The 21,808-nt window shown below is 40.6% G+C and overlaps 1 protein-coding gene across 1 annotated transcript in view; it reads left to right on the plus strand.

The window, feature by feature from the left end:
- Nucleotides 1–21,808, plus strand: part of SYCP2 (synaptonemal complex protein 2) — a 244,855-nt gene that overhangs the window by 191,787 nt on the left and 31,260 nt on the right. The window contains 2 exon segments of the mRNA XM_030213454.1: nucleotides 471–712; nucleotides 2,259–2,444. Coding sequence (XP_030069314.1) covers nucleotides 471–712; nucleotides 2,259–2,444 — 428 coding nt within the window.

The raw sequence follows: 21,808 nt of genomic DNA on the forward strand, positions 1-21,808 counted from the left end.
AGGACAAAATGAGAGGGGACACAGACAGACCCTGCAACTGGGAGGGGGGACCCTGCAACTGGGAAAAAGGGACGGGGGGAACCCCCCTGGAACTGGAAGGGAGGGGGGAATCCCCCCTGCAACTGGGAGACAGACCGGGGGGGGGGGAGACCCTGGCACATACTCTCATTCTCACACACACACTCGCACCCAGTCTCACTCTCCCTCTGTCACACACACACACACGCGCGCACATTCACTCTCTGTCACACGCTCACTCTCTCAAACATACACACTCCGAGGAAAACTTTGCTAGCGCCCGTTTCATTTCTGTACGAAACGGGCCTTTTTTACTAGTAGTTAATAATCAAAGCAAATGTTACAATATACAGTTTTCATATTGTACTGGAAAAATGCATACTCAGATTCTACCATTTACAGAATTTCCCAGTAACAGTTGTCTTAGACATTTAATAATTTTTGAATGTTAGTTGCAGAGAGTTACTTGGAACCCTCCAAATGTGCTAACATGTCAAGAACCTCATCTCCACTGCCTGACTCATCACCAGACAAGAGCAAATCTTTCCAGATAAAGAGTGGAATCTCAACTGGAAATTTCTATTCAAACGTGGCAAAAAATCAAAACATGAAGCTTACAAACTTCACAGAGAATTCTTTGAGAAAAATGTTTAGGAAAGAAGATTCTTCTCCAGTTTTAAGTGCATCACTCACAGTAAGAATTATATTTTCATAATTCATATTTTTCATAATTCTGCAGGCCTCCATTTTTAGCTTAATGGCACTCCTTGATTATCTTTTATGTGAAATACTATTATGCACATAAAGGAGGTAATTTTATAAAGCAATTTCTACATGTAAAGCAGATCACGCTCACCTGAGTCTGTGGAAGATGGCTGTTATAAAATTGTTCAAGCGTATAGACACACAAAATGTAGGTACACTTCAAGAAAGTTTATGCCTATTTTTACACAACCTATGGGTAGGCATAGTTGTGATACATGTACTTATTTTATAGAAAAATACACATATACAAGCATGTAAACTTTTGTAAGAGAAATTGTACATTACTGAGAGTTGTCATAGTAATTTTGTTTTATAAAGTCACATAGGTGTTTATGTTGTCTTTATAAAAATTGGCACATCTGTTAACAGAGAAGGATTGTAGATGGATCTTCCAACAAACACTTGTACACTGATGTAATCACAAAATAAGTTTATTAACAAACAGCTAGGACCCGACATGGAACCATGTTTCGGCATAAAAGCCTGCCTCAGAAATCTGCTAATGTGCAAAGGTGGAAGCTATTTCTTCTTTTGTCACAGAATAAAACCTCTCAGTAGTCCAAGAGAAAAATCACCTCGTTGCTTTTCTCTGATTCGTAATGAGGTGATTTTTTTTATTGGACTGTTTTTCTATAGGACTACCGAGCTAAAGGTAGCAGTTAATCAAGGATCTTTTAACACACATACTTGCGACAGCTTTTTCTTTCGAAAATTAGATAATGTAAAAGATGTTTGCTGAGGGTCCACATATTTTATACCTGACATTTGCAGGTAGCCAAGTAAGAAGAAAATACATTTACAGTTTATGTTTATTATGAGCTTGATATACCTCCTTTTTCTAAATGAAGTGCAAAATGGTTAACAATATATAATATAAAGCACACAAAGTCTTCGGAAATAAAACTCCAGTAACAATAGGAAAGAACACAACCATGCACACAAGACAGAGAGGTAGACAAGATTGGAGGGGAAAGAAGTGGGGGGTGGGGGTAGAGTAATATCAGTGCCTTCACATGGGGGCTATGCTTAGTTGAAGGCAGATTTAAGAGCTATCTGAAAGTAATGAGTTGCGGACATATACTCTTAGCAGAACACTTTTTTTTAAATACAGTTGAAAATGTTAGTGATATGAGAATTATGTATACTTTCAACCTCCTTTAAGGAGGGTAATTTTGAGTCAAGCTGTTTTTACCTGGGTAAATGCTGTTTGAAAATTGCTGTCACCATATCAGAATACTTGAACTTTGTGCCACAGTTCATGTACCAGGATTAGAGAATTTCCCAGAAGACATTATACTATGTGAGTACCTCATACAATGATAATGTTTCAATCTGGCTCCATTTTTTAGGACAGCCTGACAGTGCTGCATACATCCTGTAGCACCCTAGAAACAGTAGTCATAATAGTAGTAGGTTTGATAGACCAATTCTTTTTTTTTTTTTTTTTAATGACTATATTCTGGATTCTTTTGTAGCCTTCACTTTCTCCTGTTACTGTTACCTTGGATAAATCTGGCATGAGTGGAAAAGATTCAGACCTCAATGTACCCAAATTTAGTGTGCAAGAACTTGAAGGAGATCCCTTGAACATTAACAATTACCTCTCAGGAAAACAGTCAGATGAACTGGAATGCAAAATTGCAAGAGGAAAGAAAACAGAGGTATGGGCTCTATAGATCATCAAACCTTTCTTAAGAAAGTAAAACGTATGGTCTTCTCTATATGCACATACTTGTACCTGCATATGGGAGGTGGTTTTATAAAGACTTTTCTGCGTGTAAAGCATGCTTTACATGCTGAAAATGGCTCTTATAAAATTGCACGGTGTTCATGTGCACTTTTATGTACTTCGTGTGCAGGCATTCCTGTGGGGTGGTGTATGTAGGATGGAATGGAGTAGAGTTGTAATGTCTACATGTATACCCAAGAGAGCACATAGAGCAGGTATAAATTTGTACACTACTGGGGATGGTCTGGGAGACTGTTTTATAAAGGCATTTATTTGTTGTCCCTCCAGACCAGCCCAGTCATGTGAATTTATCTTCTATCAGTAGATGAAAACTGATTTGATGACATTATCATATATAGAGACCTGTGTAACCAGTATTTCTCAGTCTCCAGCACAGGGTAGTTGGGGTGTCTGTACATTCTGGATCTGGCCTTAGGACACTTTTTGGTACCTAGATTGGATCGTCGCTTGGGATAGTTCTTGGTCCAAGGAGGAGAGGAGGGTTAAAAAAAGAGATGGCTAAGATTAGATGATGCTAGTCCACATAGCCAATTGATTCTAACCAAATGGTGACTGGTCTCCCCATTCCCTCTTGAAGAGAAGACTAGACGAATTTCATATTTAATATAACAGTTTATTTACAATTCTACTGATTACCCTTAATTGGGATAGTCAGGAAGCATTTCTGTACTCAAATCATATCTACACAAGCAATATACAGCAAAGATATTAGCATGCTTAAAGCTAAGGAGTCAGAATGAATGCTTAAAAACAAAGCAATGTACAGCAGAGAGAGAAATCAGAGTGCTTAAAGCAATGCTATAGACAGACAAAGAGAAATTCAAAATGCTTACTTATTTCTTTGTTCCCTCTAGTTTTATACCGGGCCTCTGACTAATTCTCTCATACAACATTCCTGTGCAAGTCTCTGAATACCACAAACTGTTAATCATGTGCAGAACATCTGCTTTCTATTACCCCCCTATTTAGCCCACAGACTTTCTGGAGCCTGCCTTTGGCTGATGGATGTGGGCCCCATCATGTCCCAGGAGATTTAGTGTTGAACCAGCTAGCTCTGCTGTTCTTTGAAGCATTCCACTTCAATTTTTAATACTTTTATTCAACATTTTTATGCTTTTGTTCAACAAATCCTCCCTTTTGAGGACTAATTGTTTCAGGCCTCAAACATCTGTTTCAGCTCCAGTCTGTTGTTTCCTTACCTCCCTTCTAAATCTCCTCCCCCCTTGTTTGTGGCATTCAGTTTCTGCACGCTTTTTCAATATTTTTGGCTGACATATTAAAGTTCTATTCATTCTTTTTCAGTTATCATTTTAAAAGCATCCTGGCACATTTTTGCAAACATGCTAATACATGTTATACAACATTAAACAGATTCAATTGTACTAGGGTACATATTTCTTGAGGTATATAATTTATAGGACAGTGAGCTTCATCAAAGGGAAGTACACTGTCATTCATTCTTACTTTTCATTAGCTGATGTGGCATTAAAAATTACACAAATTAAAAGCATAACATTCATTAACAGTTGTTACAACATTCTGCGTGTAAGTGCACTTTATCGGGGGAATGTGTTCAGTTGTCATACTATTAATCAGACACCAACATGATGTCTGTGGGTACTTGTCCATAAGCAAGGCTTGCTTATAAATAGTCTCATTTGTCCAATGAAGGTTTTCATCATCTCTTACACAGGTATTATTGGGATCACAGTCATGGTTTTATCATTGTAGTCCCATATATCATAGTTGGCAAGGACAAGGATATGGGCACATATGATACAATCAGTCAAATTCAACATCTTGGCCACTGTAACAAGTCTATTATCATATGTGTTCATTGTCCATTAACAAACAACAACATCCCAATACCATCATGTTTCGGGACATGTTTGTTTATTCTTTGTCCATTTCAATATTATTAGTTCGTCGAATATCTGATAAGTGTATCCAAGAAGTATGACCTTCCAGACGGGCAGAGGTCTGAGTAAGGGCCGTGATAGCAAAAGGCCCTACATACACAGGATCCTTCCATGTTTTATGTGTAAAGTTCTTTCGCAGTACTAGGTCACCTACTTTAAAAGCACAAACATCATTATTCCCTACCTGATGTGATACATTTGTACGAATCATGTCACTGGTCAAATTTAGCATTGGTTGTAATTTTTGCCAGTACTGAGTTGTATTATCAGTACTTGCTGTCTGCATCGGGAAGAAATGACGTCCTGTCTGAATTTGGAATGGGGTCAATTTAGTACGCCCATTAGGTTGGGCCCTTATAACCATCAAAGCTAATGGTAACAAATCAAGCCAGGTATATAATTTTCCCACCATTTCTTTATTGAGAGATTTTAGTAAGACTCTCAATTTTGTTTTTAAAATGCCATTGTAGCGTTCCACCAAACCATTGGAGGTGGGGCGATACACTGATACCTTTCTGTGTGTTAAACCCATAATCGTTGCCATTTCTTTCAAAACACTGTTATTAAAATGTGTCCCGTTATCAGAAATTATTCTAGATGGACACCCATGTCTTGGCATAATATGAGTTACCAGGCATTGTACCACTTCATGTGCTGTCTCCCTTTTACATGGAAATGCTTCTACCCACCTTGAAAAAGCATCCACCCAAACTAACAAATACCTTTTTCCCTGCACTGGAATAATCATATCAGTGAAGTCAATATACCATTCTTTTGCTGGGCCTTCTGGTATTGGAAGTGTCCCAGGTGATATTTTAGGACCTCGTTTAGGTATGTTAATATTACATACCATGCAATTCTGCACAACCTGTTGAATCAAGTTATCAATTTTTAAAGTCCAAAATCTTTGCTCAAACTGTTGTTTCATTGTATCTTTATTCCAATGCATGGTTGCATGCCACTCAGCCAATACCTTAATCGCCTGGCTCATTGGCATGCAAGGTAATCCTTCTTCCTCATTAAACCATTCACTTCCCAACTTCATACATCCTCTCTTCAACCATTTTTCACTTTCCTGTCCCTCTGGCTGCCACATTTCAATCTTATCTACATTCGTAAGTGGCCCTTCCTGTGTCTGTCTAGTATTATACAAAATCTTTTCACTTTGCTTAACCACCTCCGTTGCTGCTGCATCAGCCATTGCATTACCTAGTGCCTCAAAAGTTGGCTTTTCAGTGTGGGCCGGGGTCCACACAACTGCAGTTTTTCTACCTTCACGTTCCCTTCTTGCCAAAATTTCAAACAGCAATTTCCAATATGTGTAATGTTGTAAATTTTTACCTGCACTGGTTATCATCCCCCTACGCTGCCATTTTAATATATGATACTGTAGTGAACTTGCAATGTAACCACTATCAGTATATATAGTGACATTTTGAGTCATATCAGTGTGTTGTAAGGCCGTAATAACGGCTAAAAGTTCAGCATGCTGTGCAGTATGATCAGGAGGGGTTTTATATTGTACTTGCATTATCTTTCTTAGATTCTCATCTACCTGCACGCAGGCAAAGCCTGCAACAGTCCTTTCACAAGCTCCATCTGTAAACCATATTAATCCATCAGATAAGGGTTCAAAAGTAAGACAGTGAAATGTAGGAATTTCTATAGTATCAATCTCACCCTCCAAATTGACAGGAAAAAGCAGATCTATTTTATTTCTCTGTTCTTTAGTTAATGGTATTATTCTTATATCTTGTCCTAAAAGTACTGCTTGATATTTTCCAAATCTAGTGGCTGTCAATGCCGTCTGGCTAGGGCTCAACAGCGTTTTAATCGTGTGGTTGGTATGTATTACAATAGGAACAAAAGGCATTTGTGCTCTCCATTTACCTACTGCAGCCACTATAGCTGTCAGTAACTTTGGTACCTCTTTCATTCCCTTTTCCACATGATTAAAAGAGCCTGACAAAAAAGCTACTGGTGCATTTACTTCATTATTTTGATTAATCATAGCTGCCCAACTGTTTCCCATGTCTTTTACCCATAGATGCACAGGTGATTGGATATCTATTACTGCTAACGGTCCTGGGGATAATAAATCCCTCACAATCTTAGCCAATACCATCTTATCCTGTTCTTCCAATACAATTAGTGTATTCTTTGGTGTGGCTGCGGGCAGTTTCAAATGTTTATAAAGTCTCATTACTTTTTGTGTATAATTTGGTATCCATTGTCTGCAGTAATTTAACATTCCCAAAACAGCACGTAACTGGGTAACTGTTTGCGGTACCGGAGTCTCATTTAAAATAGATATAACTTCCGGTATAATGACCTTATGTTCTGCTGAAACATTTTGTCCTAAAAAGGTGACAGTAGACTGAGCTACAATACATTTCTCCTTGTTACATTTATATCCTAGCTCTCCTAATAACAAAAATAATTTTCTAGTCCATTCTAGGCATTCTGCTTCAGTCTCAGCAGACAGTAGAATATCATCTACATAGACAAACAATGACACCGTGTCAGGCAATTGACTCCTGAAATCCTTTAAATCCATCATTAGTTGTTTTGAGAATACCGATGGACTATCAGTAAAGCCTTGAGGCATCCTAGTCCACCTGTATGCCTCATTCTGTACTATAAATGACGTCAAATCCCTAGACTCTGGGTGAAGAGGTATTGAAAAGAATGCATTAGACAAGTCAATAACAGTGTTATATGCATATATATTCTGAGTGTGCAAAAGTGTAGCAGGATTTGCACAAATCGGAAATTGATTTTTTGTAACCTCATTTAGCTCTCTTAAATCATGTACTATCCTTACATTGTTTTCCCCTTTTGGGACTGGAAACAATGGGGTATTATACGGGGATACTGAAGGTTCAATAATACCACATTTCAATAATTTATCAATGTGCTCCAGGGTTTTGGATACTAATTTAGGTCGTATGGGGTAAGGGTCTTGCTTCGGCCCCTTTGCCCCTTCTATTAATTCTATCTTATGGGGTTTTGCATTTACAGCTAGTCCATATGGTGAATCACTTGTACTCCAAATATGTTGTGGTAATTCTTCCATAACCCTTACTTTATTTTCATTATTCAACTGTTGAACCATGGTGAGCAAACTTGGTATTTCTTTATTTCCAAAATCTAAACACAATCCTAATTGAGACAATAAGTCTCTACCACACAAATTTACTGGGCAATCAGGTGCCACTAAGAAGGGTACCACAGCCTCCCTTGAACCGTGCGGTTGGCATTCCAAGCGCACCAGAATCGGTTCTGTTAGCCTTTTTCTTTGTTCTATCCCCGTAAATCCCACTGTTGTTCTATACTGATTTGAAAGCTTAACTCCTAGTGGTTTTACACACAACACAGAAGTACTCGCCCCTGTATCTATCAAAAATCTCACAGGAGTTCCATATTTGCCAATTGTCAATGTAATAAAGGGTTCCCTTGTGTCTAATCTGAAAATCATTCCCTCTTCCTGACACTGGTCTGCTTCCAGTCAATAGCATTGATCTGGAATATTCTGCCAAGTTGGAAAAGCATTTACAGTACCCTGTCTCTGTACTGCCGCTCTTGGTCCCTGTGATTGCGTCGCTGGCTGCTGTATTGCAGTCTGCGGGGCACTCACAGGCATCCCTATTACTTGTGGCATCAATCCTTGCTGTGTCTGCATTTGTACTTGGGGCATTCCTGCATTCTGATAACATTCTGAAGCATAGTGACCAAATTGCTGACATCCCCAACATTGTACATGTGCCCTTCTATTAGGTGATAGTCCTGATCCTTGCATCCCTCGACCTCTACCCCTGCCTCTAACCATACCTCGTCCCCTTGGTTGGTACGGCCGGCTATATCCCGGTTGTACATAGTAAATGACCTGTGGAGGTGAGGCAGAGGGTGTTACAATTGTTTCTTGTTTTTTATTTCTATCCTGTTCCTTGCTTTCCAAATCCTTTAACTGCATAGTCATTAACTTAGAAGTTAATTTAGCCTGTTCTTTCTGTGGGGTCTCTATCAGTTTACGATGCACATTACTAAAATGCATCAATGTCTCTCTTATTTCTGGCCACGGCTTTGAGGACAGGGCAATAACAGCATCTAAATTCTTACGCATATTATCAGGCAGTGTGGACATAAATAGGTGTAAAAATACTGCTACATTATGATCCACATCTGCATCTTGCCCTGTTTGAGCCTTATACAAATTTATACATTTTGTCAAATGTGCCGAAAAATCAGTTTTAGGGTCCCACTTATTTGCCGTTATGGCTGAAAAATCAATCGGGGTTGGATACATTACATGCAGAGCTGCAGAAAGAGCAGCCTTAACATTCCCTGCATATACATCCCCATCTGCAGTATGTAACAGCAGACGCTGATATCCACACTGCACTGCCAGTTGAGAAATACTGATACCCGATGCTGCACATAAAGCTTTAAAATCTCCAATAGTCAATTGAGTCCCTGCAGTTGCCTGTTCTATCCCATCTAACCACATACGAGCTCCTTTCACTATACTGGGAATTTTTGCAACTAAAGTTGTAACATCTACGGGGGTGTATGGTTTGTAATGTTGTATTCGATTGCCAGCTGCGTCCAAGCGCGTCATAACTGGCATGTGTAAAGCACTACTATCTAAAGCACTGCAAATCTCCTGTTTACCTTCCTCTTCCACCTCTTCTTCAGCCTGTTTCATTTTGTAAAACCAATCGTCCCAGTACTCCAGCCCTGCTTTAATAAAGCCCAGGCTTCCCGCCTTGGGGCAATATTTATTTATTACTTTTGTCAAACTCTGTACGTCCTCATGTGAGGTAGGTCCTCCCTTATCACAGGGGAAAAGGAGATCTTTAACTTCCAACAGGTTCTTAGTAACTCCCCACCATTCTGCCCCATATTTAGTTTTATCCAATCTCACAAGTTCTGCAGCTACATGGGTTTCCTTAAAAATTGCCTTTGACGGTCTGGGTGTCAATTTGGGCGGTGTTTCCCTGATTTTAAACGTGGGTGTCTGAGGATCTACTCTAAGGGAAGGTTCAGGGGGTGACTCGGTACATAGCCGAAGCCGTCCCTCAATTTCAAATTGTGTTGCCAGATCATATTGTTCTGATGTAATTAGGGTTTTCAAATCAGGGTAAGTGCCTGATTCTGCACTAGATTTTCCTTTTTCTTTCTGTCTCACCCGTTTTTTTTCCTTTTTCTGTTCCCTAGTCCCCACATCACTGTCCTCATTATCCCCTCCCTTTTCACTTTCTGACTCACTGGGGGGGTCATCAAGAGCCGAATACCCAGCGCATGGCACAGAGCGCTTTGACTTTAATTCCTTCATTTTATCAGTCGCCCTTAGGGGGCACAACGTGTCCCTGCTAGATTCATATGACGGGGGATTATTTCTTTCTGCCTCTTTTTGTATCCTATCTACATCAGCATGAAAGAGATCTGCTGCTACAGAAAATAAATTCCAAATTGTAAGATGCTTCTCTAAGCTTTTCTTCTGCCTAGTTTTATTTTTATTTTCTTGTAAATAGCTCAGGAGAGATAATAATTTTGGACGATCAAATGATCCATCCTGAGACCAGCTCAAAACAGAATCTTTTCCTTCATATTTAACCCATTTCTCATGTATTTTTTCAATCTGTTTTTTTTCTAATGGGAATAATTCTATGACATGCTGCAAAGGGGTGCATTTTTTTGAACTATCTAAATCTAAATACATAGCATATACAGGAGGCTTTTCTTTCTTATCTGCCCCTTTTCCTTTCATTTTATTCTGACTATTACAATTTCTCCTATAAAGCCACAACCTACAAAAATATACTACTGCACCTAAACCAAGAAAATATACAAAACAGAAAACTACAAAGCTAAACAAATATACTACTAATAAGTCCACAATGTAAGCTTACTTACGCGTCTTCTTATTTCTCTTTTTAGCAAGCCCAGGAGTTGTCACCTGTATGTCCACGTCAGTAGTTTGATCAATCCCACATCAGTGGAGCACAGTAATCAGGCGTAAACAACGCTTGCTCTCTCAAAATCCTGTAAAAAACTTCGTTAACAACAAACACTTAATTTGTTATTCGTCTCGCCTTCTCTTTTCCGTGTGCGGCCTAATTGTACTCCTGGCTGGCTCGCCACTTTGAAGAGAAGACTAGACGAATTTCATATTTAATATAACAGTTTATTTACAATTCTACTGATTACCCTTAATTGGGATAGTCAGGAAGCATTTCTGTACTCAAATCATATCTACACAAGCAATATACAGCAAAGATATTAGCATGCTTAAAGCTAAGGAGTCAGAATGAATGCTTAAAAACAAAGCAATGTACAGCAGAGAGAGAAATCAGAGTGCTTAAAGCAATGCTATAGACAGACAAAGAGAAATTCAAAATGCTTACTTATTTCTTTGTTCCCTCTAGTTTTATACCGGGCCTCTGACTAATTCTCTCATACAACATTCCTGTGCAAGTCTCTGAATACCACAAACTGTTAATCATGTGCAGAACATCTGCTTTCTATTACCCCCCTATTTAGCCCACAGACTTTCTGGAGCCTGCCTTTGGCTGATGGATGTGGGCCCCATCATGTCCCAGGAGATTTAGTGTTGAACCAGCTAGCTCTGCTGTTCTTTGAAGCATTCCACTTCAATTTTTAATACTTTTATTCAACATTTTTATGCTTTTGTTCAACACTCTGAACGTTCTTGGGGAGGGTGGTAGCTGCAGTACCTTCTGTCTGCCTCCCCAACATTTGAGAGGCGGTCAGAGGTTGTTTTCCTGGAGTGCTGACCTATATAAACCTTTCAAAAAATAAAAGAAATTCTTTAAAGAGAGAGTGAACAAAGTCATTGTTGGGCAGTGACAGGCAGCCTAGTAGCGCTAGAACTGAAGTTGGCTCTTGACTTGGTCTATTGCATTGGTAGAGGGAAGGGTTGTCTTGTGATTGCTAGAGACTTCAGCGGGTGGGAACTGTTCACCTCATGGGAGCACAAGCAAAGCAAGTACTGTGCAGCCTGTAGCAGTTTCTGCTGCAGTGTTGGGACTAGCAACTAGTGCTGCTCTTGTAAAGCAGCAGTCCAGAAGAGAACAAGGTTAATAGAAGCACCAGTGTCTGCAGTATGGATGGGGCCACAGTGTTTACAAGTTTTGGCAGGAAAGAACACCATTTTAGATTAAGTGGCAGCAGAGCATGATGGTATAAAGGAGCCTCCAGGTTTGAGCCCCACTGGGTCTGAAGGGACCAGTGTTTTCAGAGAAGCAGAAAAGGATCATGTACCTTGTTTGGGGGCTTCATCTGAGTTTTTGTTTCTCATGCATCAAACTGCCTATCTTGCAAAGGTCCTGACAGGGCCCCTGGGAAGTATCTAGCCATGAAGGGGCTGACCAGAGAAGGTGTTTCAGCTTCAGAGAAGCCTAGGCTGATGTCCATAGAGGATTTTGAGAATGATGGGCCGTAGGAGGAATTGGTCTCACTGGTTCCACAGAGGGTGCTGGTGGAGGACTTAGTGGAGCTGGAGTTCAGTCCCCTTAAGGACAGGGAGGTTCCACTGGGAGAGGATCCAACTATCATCCAGATTTTGCATTCAGGAGTTAGCATCCTTAATCTCACAGGTATTGATGGTGATGAAGATTTCAGAGGAGCACTTGGCAGCTGGTAGTGAGTTAAAAGATTTTTTCTTGAAGTGATTGGGAAATCAACCAAGGCCTTTCCTATTCTCCAAGTGATCAAGGATACGATCACAGTAGAATGGAATGAATGTGGGCTGAAAATGGGCAGATCAATGGTTAGGTTATGTTCTTTTTCTGTGGGGAAAAAAAGAGGTTTTATCTACCCAGTGTAGATGCTTTGTTGGCTGCTGTGTCCAAGAAGGTGACCATTCTGGTAGAAAGAGACTCTGTGCTTTTAAAGATCCACAGGACTAGTAGAATGAGATCCTATTGAAACAATCTTTTGAGGTGTCCTTGCTAGCCTTGCAAGCCACCATCTTTGGCAGCTTTGTGGCCCATGCATATGTCTTATGAACTCAACAGTTGTCAGAGGGGGGGCTGTCAGCATTCTTGGATGGTCTCTGAGAGGCAGTGTGCCTGGAATCAGGCTCTGTGTTCTTGTTGGATGTCTTACATGACTTAATTCAGGTATGGGCAAAAAACATGGCCATAGTAGTGATGGTGTACCACCTGCTATGGCTTAGTAACTGGTCAGCGTATGTAGATCGAAGAGATAACTCAGCAAGCTACCCTTTAAGGGTAGGCTGCTGTTTGGAGAAGATAGAAAAGGATCTTGGGGAGTCCAAGGTTTCTAGGCACTGGAGTATTAGGCTTCAGGAGTTGGCTTTTTTACCAGGGTGAGAGGGTATCTTCAGGAATTTCAAAGTATTGTCTGATAAAGAAGTCAATGTTTCAATGAACCAGTGTCCTCTCCAAGGGACAGCCTGTTTAATGTGGTCACAGTGAAGGCCAAGATTGGACTATTTTAGGCACCAGTGGTGCCCATAGTGCACAATGAGGATTTGGATGTATGTTTTTTGGTCTTTCCAGTAGGCAAGTGTTTCAGGCATTTTTGCCAAAGATAGGCCCAAATCACCTTGGAGCAATAGGTGATTGGGTTTTTTTTATGAGGGATATTTCTTCAATTTAGCACAGCCCCTTTCTGGTGCCATTATGGAGTCCCACTGCTGGTCCCTGCAAAAGGCCGTGACAAATTAAGTCCAAACAGAGAAGCTAAACGTTTTAGAAGCATTTGTCCCTGTATAGGTACTCATTTAATTTTGTGGGTCCCAAAAGGACAGCATGTTTTATCTCATCTTAGATCTGAAGCAAGTCAACAAGGCATTGAGAGTCCTGCAGTTTTAGATGGAGAGATTGCTGTCAGTGATTGTAACGGTCAACCAAAGAGCGTTTCTAATAACATCCCTGGACCTTATGGAGTCTTTACATATCCCCATTCAGGAGAGCATAGCCACTTTCAAGCGTGTTCCTTCAATTCTTGCCACCGCACTCAGAACCTTTTCCAAGGTAGTAATAGTCTATAGTTTATTAAAACTTGCTAGACTGCTCTAGCTGACAGTGCAGTACAGAGCAGTGTACAGTGTAAAATTTCAAAAGAAAAGTGAAAAGAACTCCAATATTAAATAGGAAAGAAAACAGGCACACCAGGAAAGACAGAGGAGGCAGTGGTATAAAAAAGAAGAACAGAAAAGAGTATAGGAAAAGCGCTATGGAAGCAGGGGGCATTAGTACTCCCATATTTGGACAGCTGGTTTATCTGAAGAAAATCCTCTGAGAAGAGCAAGGTCTTATAGCTCAGGTGATTTCCTTCCTGTAGGAGTTGGCATGGGTTGTTCTGTTCATTTATAACCAATCTAATGTCAATCTGTCCAAGGTGAGTTATAATAAAAGAGCCAACGTAATATTGTTGGGAATTTACATTATACTCTGTTATTTGCTTTATTTAATCTAAAACATACTAGATGCTCTAGAGTTCCTCAAGTTCAATAGAAAAATCTTTAAAGGCTTCCAAAAAGAGTTATGAGGTCTGTAGTCTAATTTGGCTAGGGCCAGACTCTACTCATTTGAAAAGACAAAGAGCCATTAAAAATACACTTGTAGTGAATACCTTTTGCTGTTGGAAAACTAAGGGATTGTAAGGTTAAAAAAACAAAAGGACCCCTAACATTTGGATAAGAAATTAATCAACAGGTACACTCTGGTGCAAGACCATTTGTTCAATTCTCCACCTGTTTTTTCCTTCCTCCAGGTATAAGTTTTGTCTGACAATAGAATAGCAGTGGCGTAGATGAATCACTAAGGCAGAGCAAGGAGTCTGCATGTAGCAGAAGTGAAGCTGCTTCTGTTTTGTGTAGAAAAGTGCCTGGTGGTTCTTTTGGCAGTCATGCCACTGGGGTAGACAATGTATAGGCCAACTTCTAAGCAAAAGCACGCTGGACCCTAGAGAGGGGAAGATGGTGGTCAAGGCTGTCGGAGCTTGGGGACTCAGATCCTGGACGATGATGACATGCAAGAATGCTGAGCTCCGCAGATTTTTCAGCTGCAGTAGAGAGCAGAACTCATCAGAAATAGATATTGTGGTACAGCCAGTGGTCATGGGATAGTTTTCTTCCATGGTCTCTAATAGGCAGGCAAACTGATCCAGAGAACAGAGGTTTATCCAGAACTGGTAGTGTTGGTGGCTCCAGACTGGCCCAGGCAACCTTGATACATGGATTTCGTAAGGCTGAAGGGGACAGTCCCATTGCCATTGACAAAGGCAAAGAGCCTTCTGTTCCAGGTCTGATTTGGTTGCCAGATGTGTTCCAGTTCTCACTTACAACTTGTGTCTTCAGAGAGTAAGATTTTGGAAAAAAGAAGTGAATGATTTCCATTCTGTTACATTCCAGGAGGGAGCTGGCAAAGGATTTATTGGACAACAACGACAAAGAGAGTCCAAATCTCCCGTAAAAAAACAAAAAACAACAAGAACGGAAGATGTACAGAAAGACCAAACTAAAATCATAAATGTAAAAAAGCCAAATTCATTTATTAAGACCCTACACGGTCCGTGTTTCGGCCAGAGAGGCCTTCTTCAGGGGTCTATGGATTGGCATATATAGATATTCTTCCAAAGGTTCACTCAAATTAAGACAGGGTTCATGCATCGTTTGGACAGCATCAGCAGATTTGTCTTAATTTGAGTGAACCTTTGGAAGAATATCTATATATGCCAATCCATAGACCCCTGAAGAAGGCCTCTCTGGCCGAAACACAGACCGTGTAGGGTCTTAATAAATGAATTTGGCTTTTTTACATTTATGATTTTAGTTTGGTCTTTCTGTACATCTTCCGTTCTTGTTGTTTTAAAGGATTTATTGGAGCTGGAGGATGATCCGTTGAGGAGGGGAAGGTTGTTCCAAGAGAGGACTCTTATGTAATCTGAATTTTTTTTTGGGACAGGCTGGCATCCTTAATCTCACAGATGTATGGCTAAATATGAAGGTTGCCCTGATGGCATGCTTAGACTCCCTCTTTGGCCATGTAGTATCATTTTATGCATACTTTACACTGTAAGGCAAGGCATTCCAGGGTGGAGTTGAGAATGACATATGCACACTTTCTTTGTGGGTATGTGTACATTTTCAGAGAGATGCCCATAATTTAACTCATAAAAAGTATCTGCACAGCGTAGCAGGTGTAAATATGGATGGGTACTTTTTCTGAGATAATTTTTAAAGTGAAAGTATATACATATTTCTTATACCAGTCCACACGGATGGGTTATGCACACCTACCAGCAGGGGGAGACTGAGAACTTCTGAGTGAACCTAAATCTAGCCTGTGCAGTTCCCTGAGAGCCAATAGTTTTGTAGAGGAAAGCAAATTAGCAGGTAAGACCTAATTTTTCCTTTTTAGTCTTGACAATCCTGCAAGGTCCACAGAGGGAAAAACTACCACCCTCGTGTATATTTCATACTTTGTTAACGGCAACTACAAAAAGCATAGCTTCTTGGTATTTTTAAAGCATCAACTAACTTTAATTATATTTTACTACTACTACTAATCATTTCTATAGCACTACTAGATGTATGCAGCACTGTCCACTAAACATGTAAGAGACAGTCCCTGTGCGACAGAGCTTAAAATCTAATCAAGACAAGCAAGACAAATAAGGGACAAGGGAATTACTTATGGTAGAAATGATAAAACGGGCATGGGTACTGAACAAGTGAATAGACGTTAGGAGTTAAAAACAGCCTCAAAAAGGCAGGCTTTTAGCCTAGATTTGAATATGGACAGAGCTGGAGCTTAACGTACTGACTCGGCAAGACTATTCCAGGCATACGGTACAGTAGGATAAAAGGAATGCAGTCTGGAATTGGCAGTGGGGGTGAAGGGTATAGATAAGAGAGATCTACCCAATGAAGGGAGTTCCCAGGGAGGAATACAGGAAGAGATAAGAGTGGAGAGATACTGAGGAGCTACAGAGTGAATGCACTTGTAAGTCAGTAAGAGAAGTTTGAATTATATGCATAAACAGATAGGGAGCCAATGAAGTGACTTGAAGAGAGGGTTAATATGAGTATAGTGGCAGTGGTGGAATATAAGTCGTGCAGCAGAATTTTGAACAGATTGAAGGGGAGAGAGGTGGCTTAGTGGGAGACCTGTGAGAAGCAAGTTGCAGTAGTCTAAGCATGAGGTGATAAGAGTGTGGATAAGGGTTTTGGTAGTGTGTTCAGAAAGGAAGGGATGAATTTTGGTGATATTATAGAGAAAGAAACGACAGGTTTTAGTAGTCTGTTGGATATGTGCAGAGAAATTGAGGGAGGAGTCAGATTACCCCAAGGTTATGAGCTGATGAGACAGGGAAGATGAGAGTGTTATTCACATAGATAGAGAATGGGGAAATAGGAGAAGTGGGTTTAGGGGGAACGATAAAAAGCTCAGTCGGCTATGTTTAGTTTCAGATGACGGTGAGATATCCAGGCTGTAGTGTCAGACAGGCAGACTGAGGCTTGGGCCTGGATTCCTGCTGAAATTTCTGGTGTGAAAAGGTAGGTCTGGAGTCATCAGCATAAAGGTGATACTGAAAACCATAGGAGGAGATCAGAGCACCAAGGGAATAAGTATAGATGGAGAAAAGAAAAGGTCCCAAGACAGAGCCCTGAGGTACATCAACTGATATCTGGATAGAAGTGGAGGAGGAGGATCCACCAGAGCATACACTAAAAGTACGATGGGAGAGATAAGAAGAAAGCCAAGAAAGAACAGAGCCCCCAAAACCAAGTGAGCACAGCATATCAAGGAGCAGGTGGTGATCAGCAGTGTCAAAAGCAGCATAAGGAATGTCAAGTCAAATGCAAAACGCTGATAAGGAAAACAAAGAGGGACTTTGAAAAAAAGATTGCATTGGAGGCAAAAACACATGGTAAAATTTTTTTAAGTATATTAAAAGCAAGAAGCTGGCAAAAGAATCTGTTGCGCCCCTTACCTGGAAGTGCTTCAGGGGGGCGTATTGGCAGGGGGGGTCTGGCAGTGGAAGGAAACTTTGTGTTCCCGCGTGTGAGGTTCGGCGTGGTGTAGCTCCTGTGGTGCATTTCTGGGCTATGGCCTCTACCTCTGCACATCCTGCCGGCGGCGTTCCCCACATCCACGATTCCTAACTTCCTCGCGTGTCCTTTTTAATTCCAGTTGCTCAGAGCTTTCGGGGCTTCAGCAGCGCTCTGCACTTGGGAGGACTGTCTCTCTCCATTGGTCTTTGCCAGCATTCTTATGCTGAGCTGTTCCAGTGTTCCTGCTACTGAAACCAGAGTCCCTCTACTGTGAGTTCCTGCTTCTGTGACTAGAACGTCACTGCTACTGTGAGTCCTGCTTCTGTAACCGGAGCTTCTCTACTGTGAGTTCTTCTTCTGTGACCAGACTGCTACTGTGAGACCTGCTTCTGTGACCGAAGGCCTATTCTGTGACTTGGGTTCTTGCCTGTTGTGCTCAGCGACTTTCTCTTTCTGTCCTGCCTTGGCCACTGGTGATCTGCCTGACCTGCACATCTCTTTTGTATTCCTTCCCTGGTGGTGACAAGTCCCGCTGGCTGCCTGCACCTGGGGGCTCAACTCCCAGGGAACGGCGGTTTTTATGGTGTACAGTGCTGCGTATGCCTTGTAGCGCTATAGAAATGTTAAATAGTAGTAGTAGTTGCAGTGAAGACATCAGTGGTTCATCGGCTGTCCGTAGTCCTCTTGGACTAGGACTTAGAACTCACATCCTCTCAGTTTACAGGCAGTTCCTACCAGACCGCAGCAGAATCGGTTGGACCACTAGATGACCGAAGGGTAAAAGGGGCAATAAGGGAAGACAAAGCCATAGTCAAGAGATTAAATTAATTCTTTGCTTCAGTCTTCACCGAGGAAGATTTGGGAGAGATACCGGTGCCAGAAATGGTATTCAAAGCTGACGAGTCAGAGAAAACTGAATGAAGTATGTATAAATCTGGAGGATGTAATGGCTCAATTTGACAAATTGAAGAGTAGCCAATCTGGACCGAATGGTGTTCATCCCAGAGTACTGATAGAATTGAAAAATAAACTTGCGGAACTATTGTTATTAATATGTAATTTGTCTTTAAAATCAAGCATGGTACTGGAAGATTGGAGGGTGGCCAATGTAACGCCGATTTTTAAAAAAGATTCCAGAGGAGATTGGGAAATTAAAAGTGGTGAGCCTGATGTTGGTGCCGGGCAAAACGGTAGAGACTATTAAAAAGAACAAAATTCCAGAGCATATTCAAAAGCATGGATTAATGAGACAAAGAATTTAGTGAAGGGAAATCTTGCCTCGTCAATCTATTACATATCTTTGAAGGGATGAACAAACATGTGGATAAAGGCGAGCCAGTCGATATTGTATATCTGGATTTTCAAAAGGCGTTTGACAAAATACCCAATGAAAGACTCCAGAAAAAATTGGAGAGTCATGGGATAGGAGGTAGTGTGTTATTGTGGATTAAAAACTGGTTAAAAGATAGAAAACAGAGAGTACAGTTAAATGGTCAGTATTCTAAATGGAGAAGGGTAGATAATAGGGTTCCCTAGGAGTCTGTGCTAGCACCACTGCTTTTTAACATATTTATAAATAATCTAGAGATGGGAGTACCTAGTGAGGTAATTACATTTCCTTATGACACAGAGTTATTCAAAGTTAAATCGCAAGAGGATTGTGAAGAATTACAACAGGACCTTACAAGACTGGGAGACTGGTCTTCTAAATGGCAGATAACGTTTAATGTTAGCAAGTGCAAAGTGATGCATGTGGGAAAGAGGAACCTGAATTATAGCTACATAATGCAAGATTCCACATTAGGAGTCACCAACCAAGAAAGGAATCTAAGCATCATAGTTGCTGATACATTGAAACCCTCTACTCAGTGTGCAGTGGCGGCTAAGAAAGCAAATAGAATGTTAGGTATTATTAGGAAAGGAATGAAAAACAAAAATGAGGACATTATAATGCCTTTGTATCACTCCATGGTGCGACTGCACCTCAAATAATGTGTTCAGTTCTAAGTACATAAGTATTGCCACACTGGGACAGACCAAAGGTCCATCAAGCCCAGCATCCTGTTTCCAATAGTGGCCAATCCAGGTCACAAATACCTAGCAAGATCCCCAAAACGTTCAATACATTTTATGCTTCTTATCCCGGAAATAAGCAGTGGATTTTCCCCAAGTCATTTTAATAATGGTCTATGGACTTTTCCTTTAGGAAGCTATCCAAATCTTTTTTAAACCCTGCTAAGCTAGCTGCCTTTACCACATTCTCTAGCAACAAATTCCAGAGCTTAATTACATGTTGAGTGAAGGAAAAGTTTCTCTGATTCGTTTTAAATTTACTACTTTGTAGCTTCATCGCATGCTCCCTAGTCCTAGTATTTTTGGAAAGAGTAAACAAACGATTCACGTCTACCCGTTCCACTCCAATCATTATTTTATAGACCTCTATCATATCTCCCCTCAGCCGTCTTTTCTCAAATCTCCAATTCTAGTCACCGCATCTCAAAAAAGATATAGTGGAATTAGAAAAGGTACATAGAAGGGTGATGAAAATGATAAAGGGGATGGGATGACTTCCCTATGAGGAAAGGCTAAAGTAGCTAGGGCTCTTCAGCTTAGAGAAAAGGGGAGGGGAGATAAGATAGAGGTCTATAAAATAATGAGTGGAACGGGTAGATGTGAATCGATTGCTTACTATTTCCAAAAATACTAGGACTAGGGGGCACACAATAAAGCTACAAAGTAGTAAATTTAAAACAAATTGGAAAATAATTTTCTTCATTCAACTTGTAATTAAACTCTGGAATTCGTTGCTAGAGAATGTAGTAAAAGCAGTTAGCTTAGCGGGGTTTTTAAAAGGTTTGGATGGCTTCCTAAATGAAAAGTCCGTAGACCATTATTAAAATGACTTGGGGAAAATCCATTGCTTATTTCTAAAATAAACAGCATAAAATGTATTGTACTTTCTTGGGATCTTGCCATGTACTTGTGACCTGGATTGGCCAATGTTGGAAACAGGATGCTGGGCTTGATGGACCTTCGTTCTGTCCCAATATGGCAATACTTATGTACTTATGAGAAAGATGAAGCTAGAATAGAGACCTTTGGATTTGGCCAGGAACAGAACATTGGAGACTTTGACAAGGTCTCTTTCAGTTGAATATAGAGGACGAAAGCCAGATTGAAGTGGATCCAAGGATAGCTTGAGGTGAAAGAAAGTCAAGATGGTGGCGGCGAACAGCACCGTCTAAAGATAAATTGCAGTGAGGAAGGTGACTGCTAGTCAGTAGCCTGTGAATCTGTATTCAAAATAGTAAAATAAACTTCAGAGAACATTTTCTATTTGCTGTGTGTGTAAGTTGCAGCAAAGTCTTGTAAATAGGTAGAAAAGCAAGTGGAAACCTGTGTGAGTATTTATTTATTTGTTTATTTGTTTGTTACATTTGTATCCCACATTTTCCCATCTATTTGCAGGCTCAATGTGGCTTATCTCAGTGAAAGCCATGTAACCTCTTTGCCTACATCATTGCTGCAATTACCTAGTGGCAATTAAGCTGTAAGTGCTCCATGTAACGTATACAGTTATTTTTGACATTCGTTAATGCATTCATTGCTTGTTGAGAGACTGGACTCCTGATGAAGGCGTGTTAGCCGAAACTCGGGCTATGTTATGTCCATCTTCAAACAGTTGATTTTATTGATCTTGTTTGGTGTTTTATCTTCAAGCAAGCACTGCTGCATGTGTAATAAAGGACTTGGTTATTTATCCTGGCTCACTGCATTGGTCATTCCCACCTTCTTTTGCTATCCTGGTGAAAGACCATTTTCAATATTGACAGCATAGATGTGATAACTTTATATCACTATTCAAGTTTGACCCACAGCAGTCAATATCGCATAATAAAATACACCTGTGATGAAATGCCTAGTCACCTGCCTGGGACTAACCCTGCAGCCACCTGGAGGGTCTGTCCCCAGCACAGCTCAGGCCCGCCTGCACCTGACGTTTGTGCTCTACACTAGTACCTGGGTCCCAACCACCTCTGGGTGAGTCTCCTGCTCTCAAATTATCCCCAGTCATTTCTAGGACACTGGGATCACACTCTCAGTGGTCCCACAGACCCTCCACACAAACCACCAGGATTCCAAGCAGTCCAGGACATCAGAGCCAATAACTAATAGGTTTATTGTCACAAGATTTGAACAGTGATCCTTATAAAACAGATGGAAAATTAACAGGTAAAACAGGAATTAATAAACTATCTAACACTTGTTCACTACCTGAAAATTGCCTGCTCACAAGTCTGAACA

The sequence above is a fragment of the Microcaecilia unicolor genome, chromosome 8 (assembly GCF_901765095.1).
Source record: "Microcaecilia unicolor chromosome 8, aMicUni1.1, whole genome shotgun sequence".
Taxonomy (NCBI): Eukaryota; Metazoa; Chordata; class Amphibia; order Gymnophiona; family Siphonopidae; genus Microcaecilia; species Microcaecilia unicolor.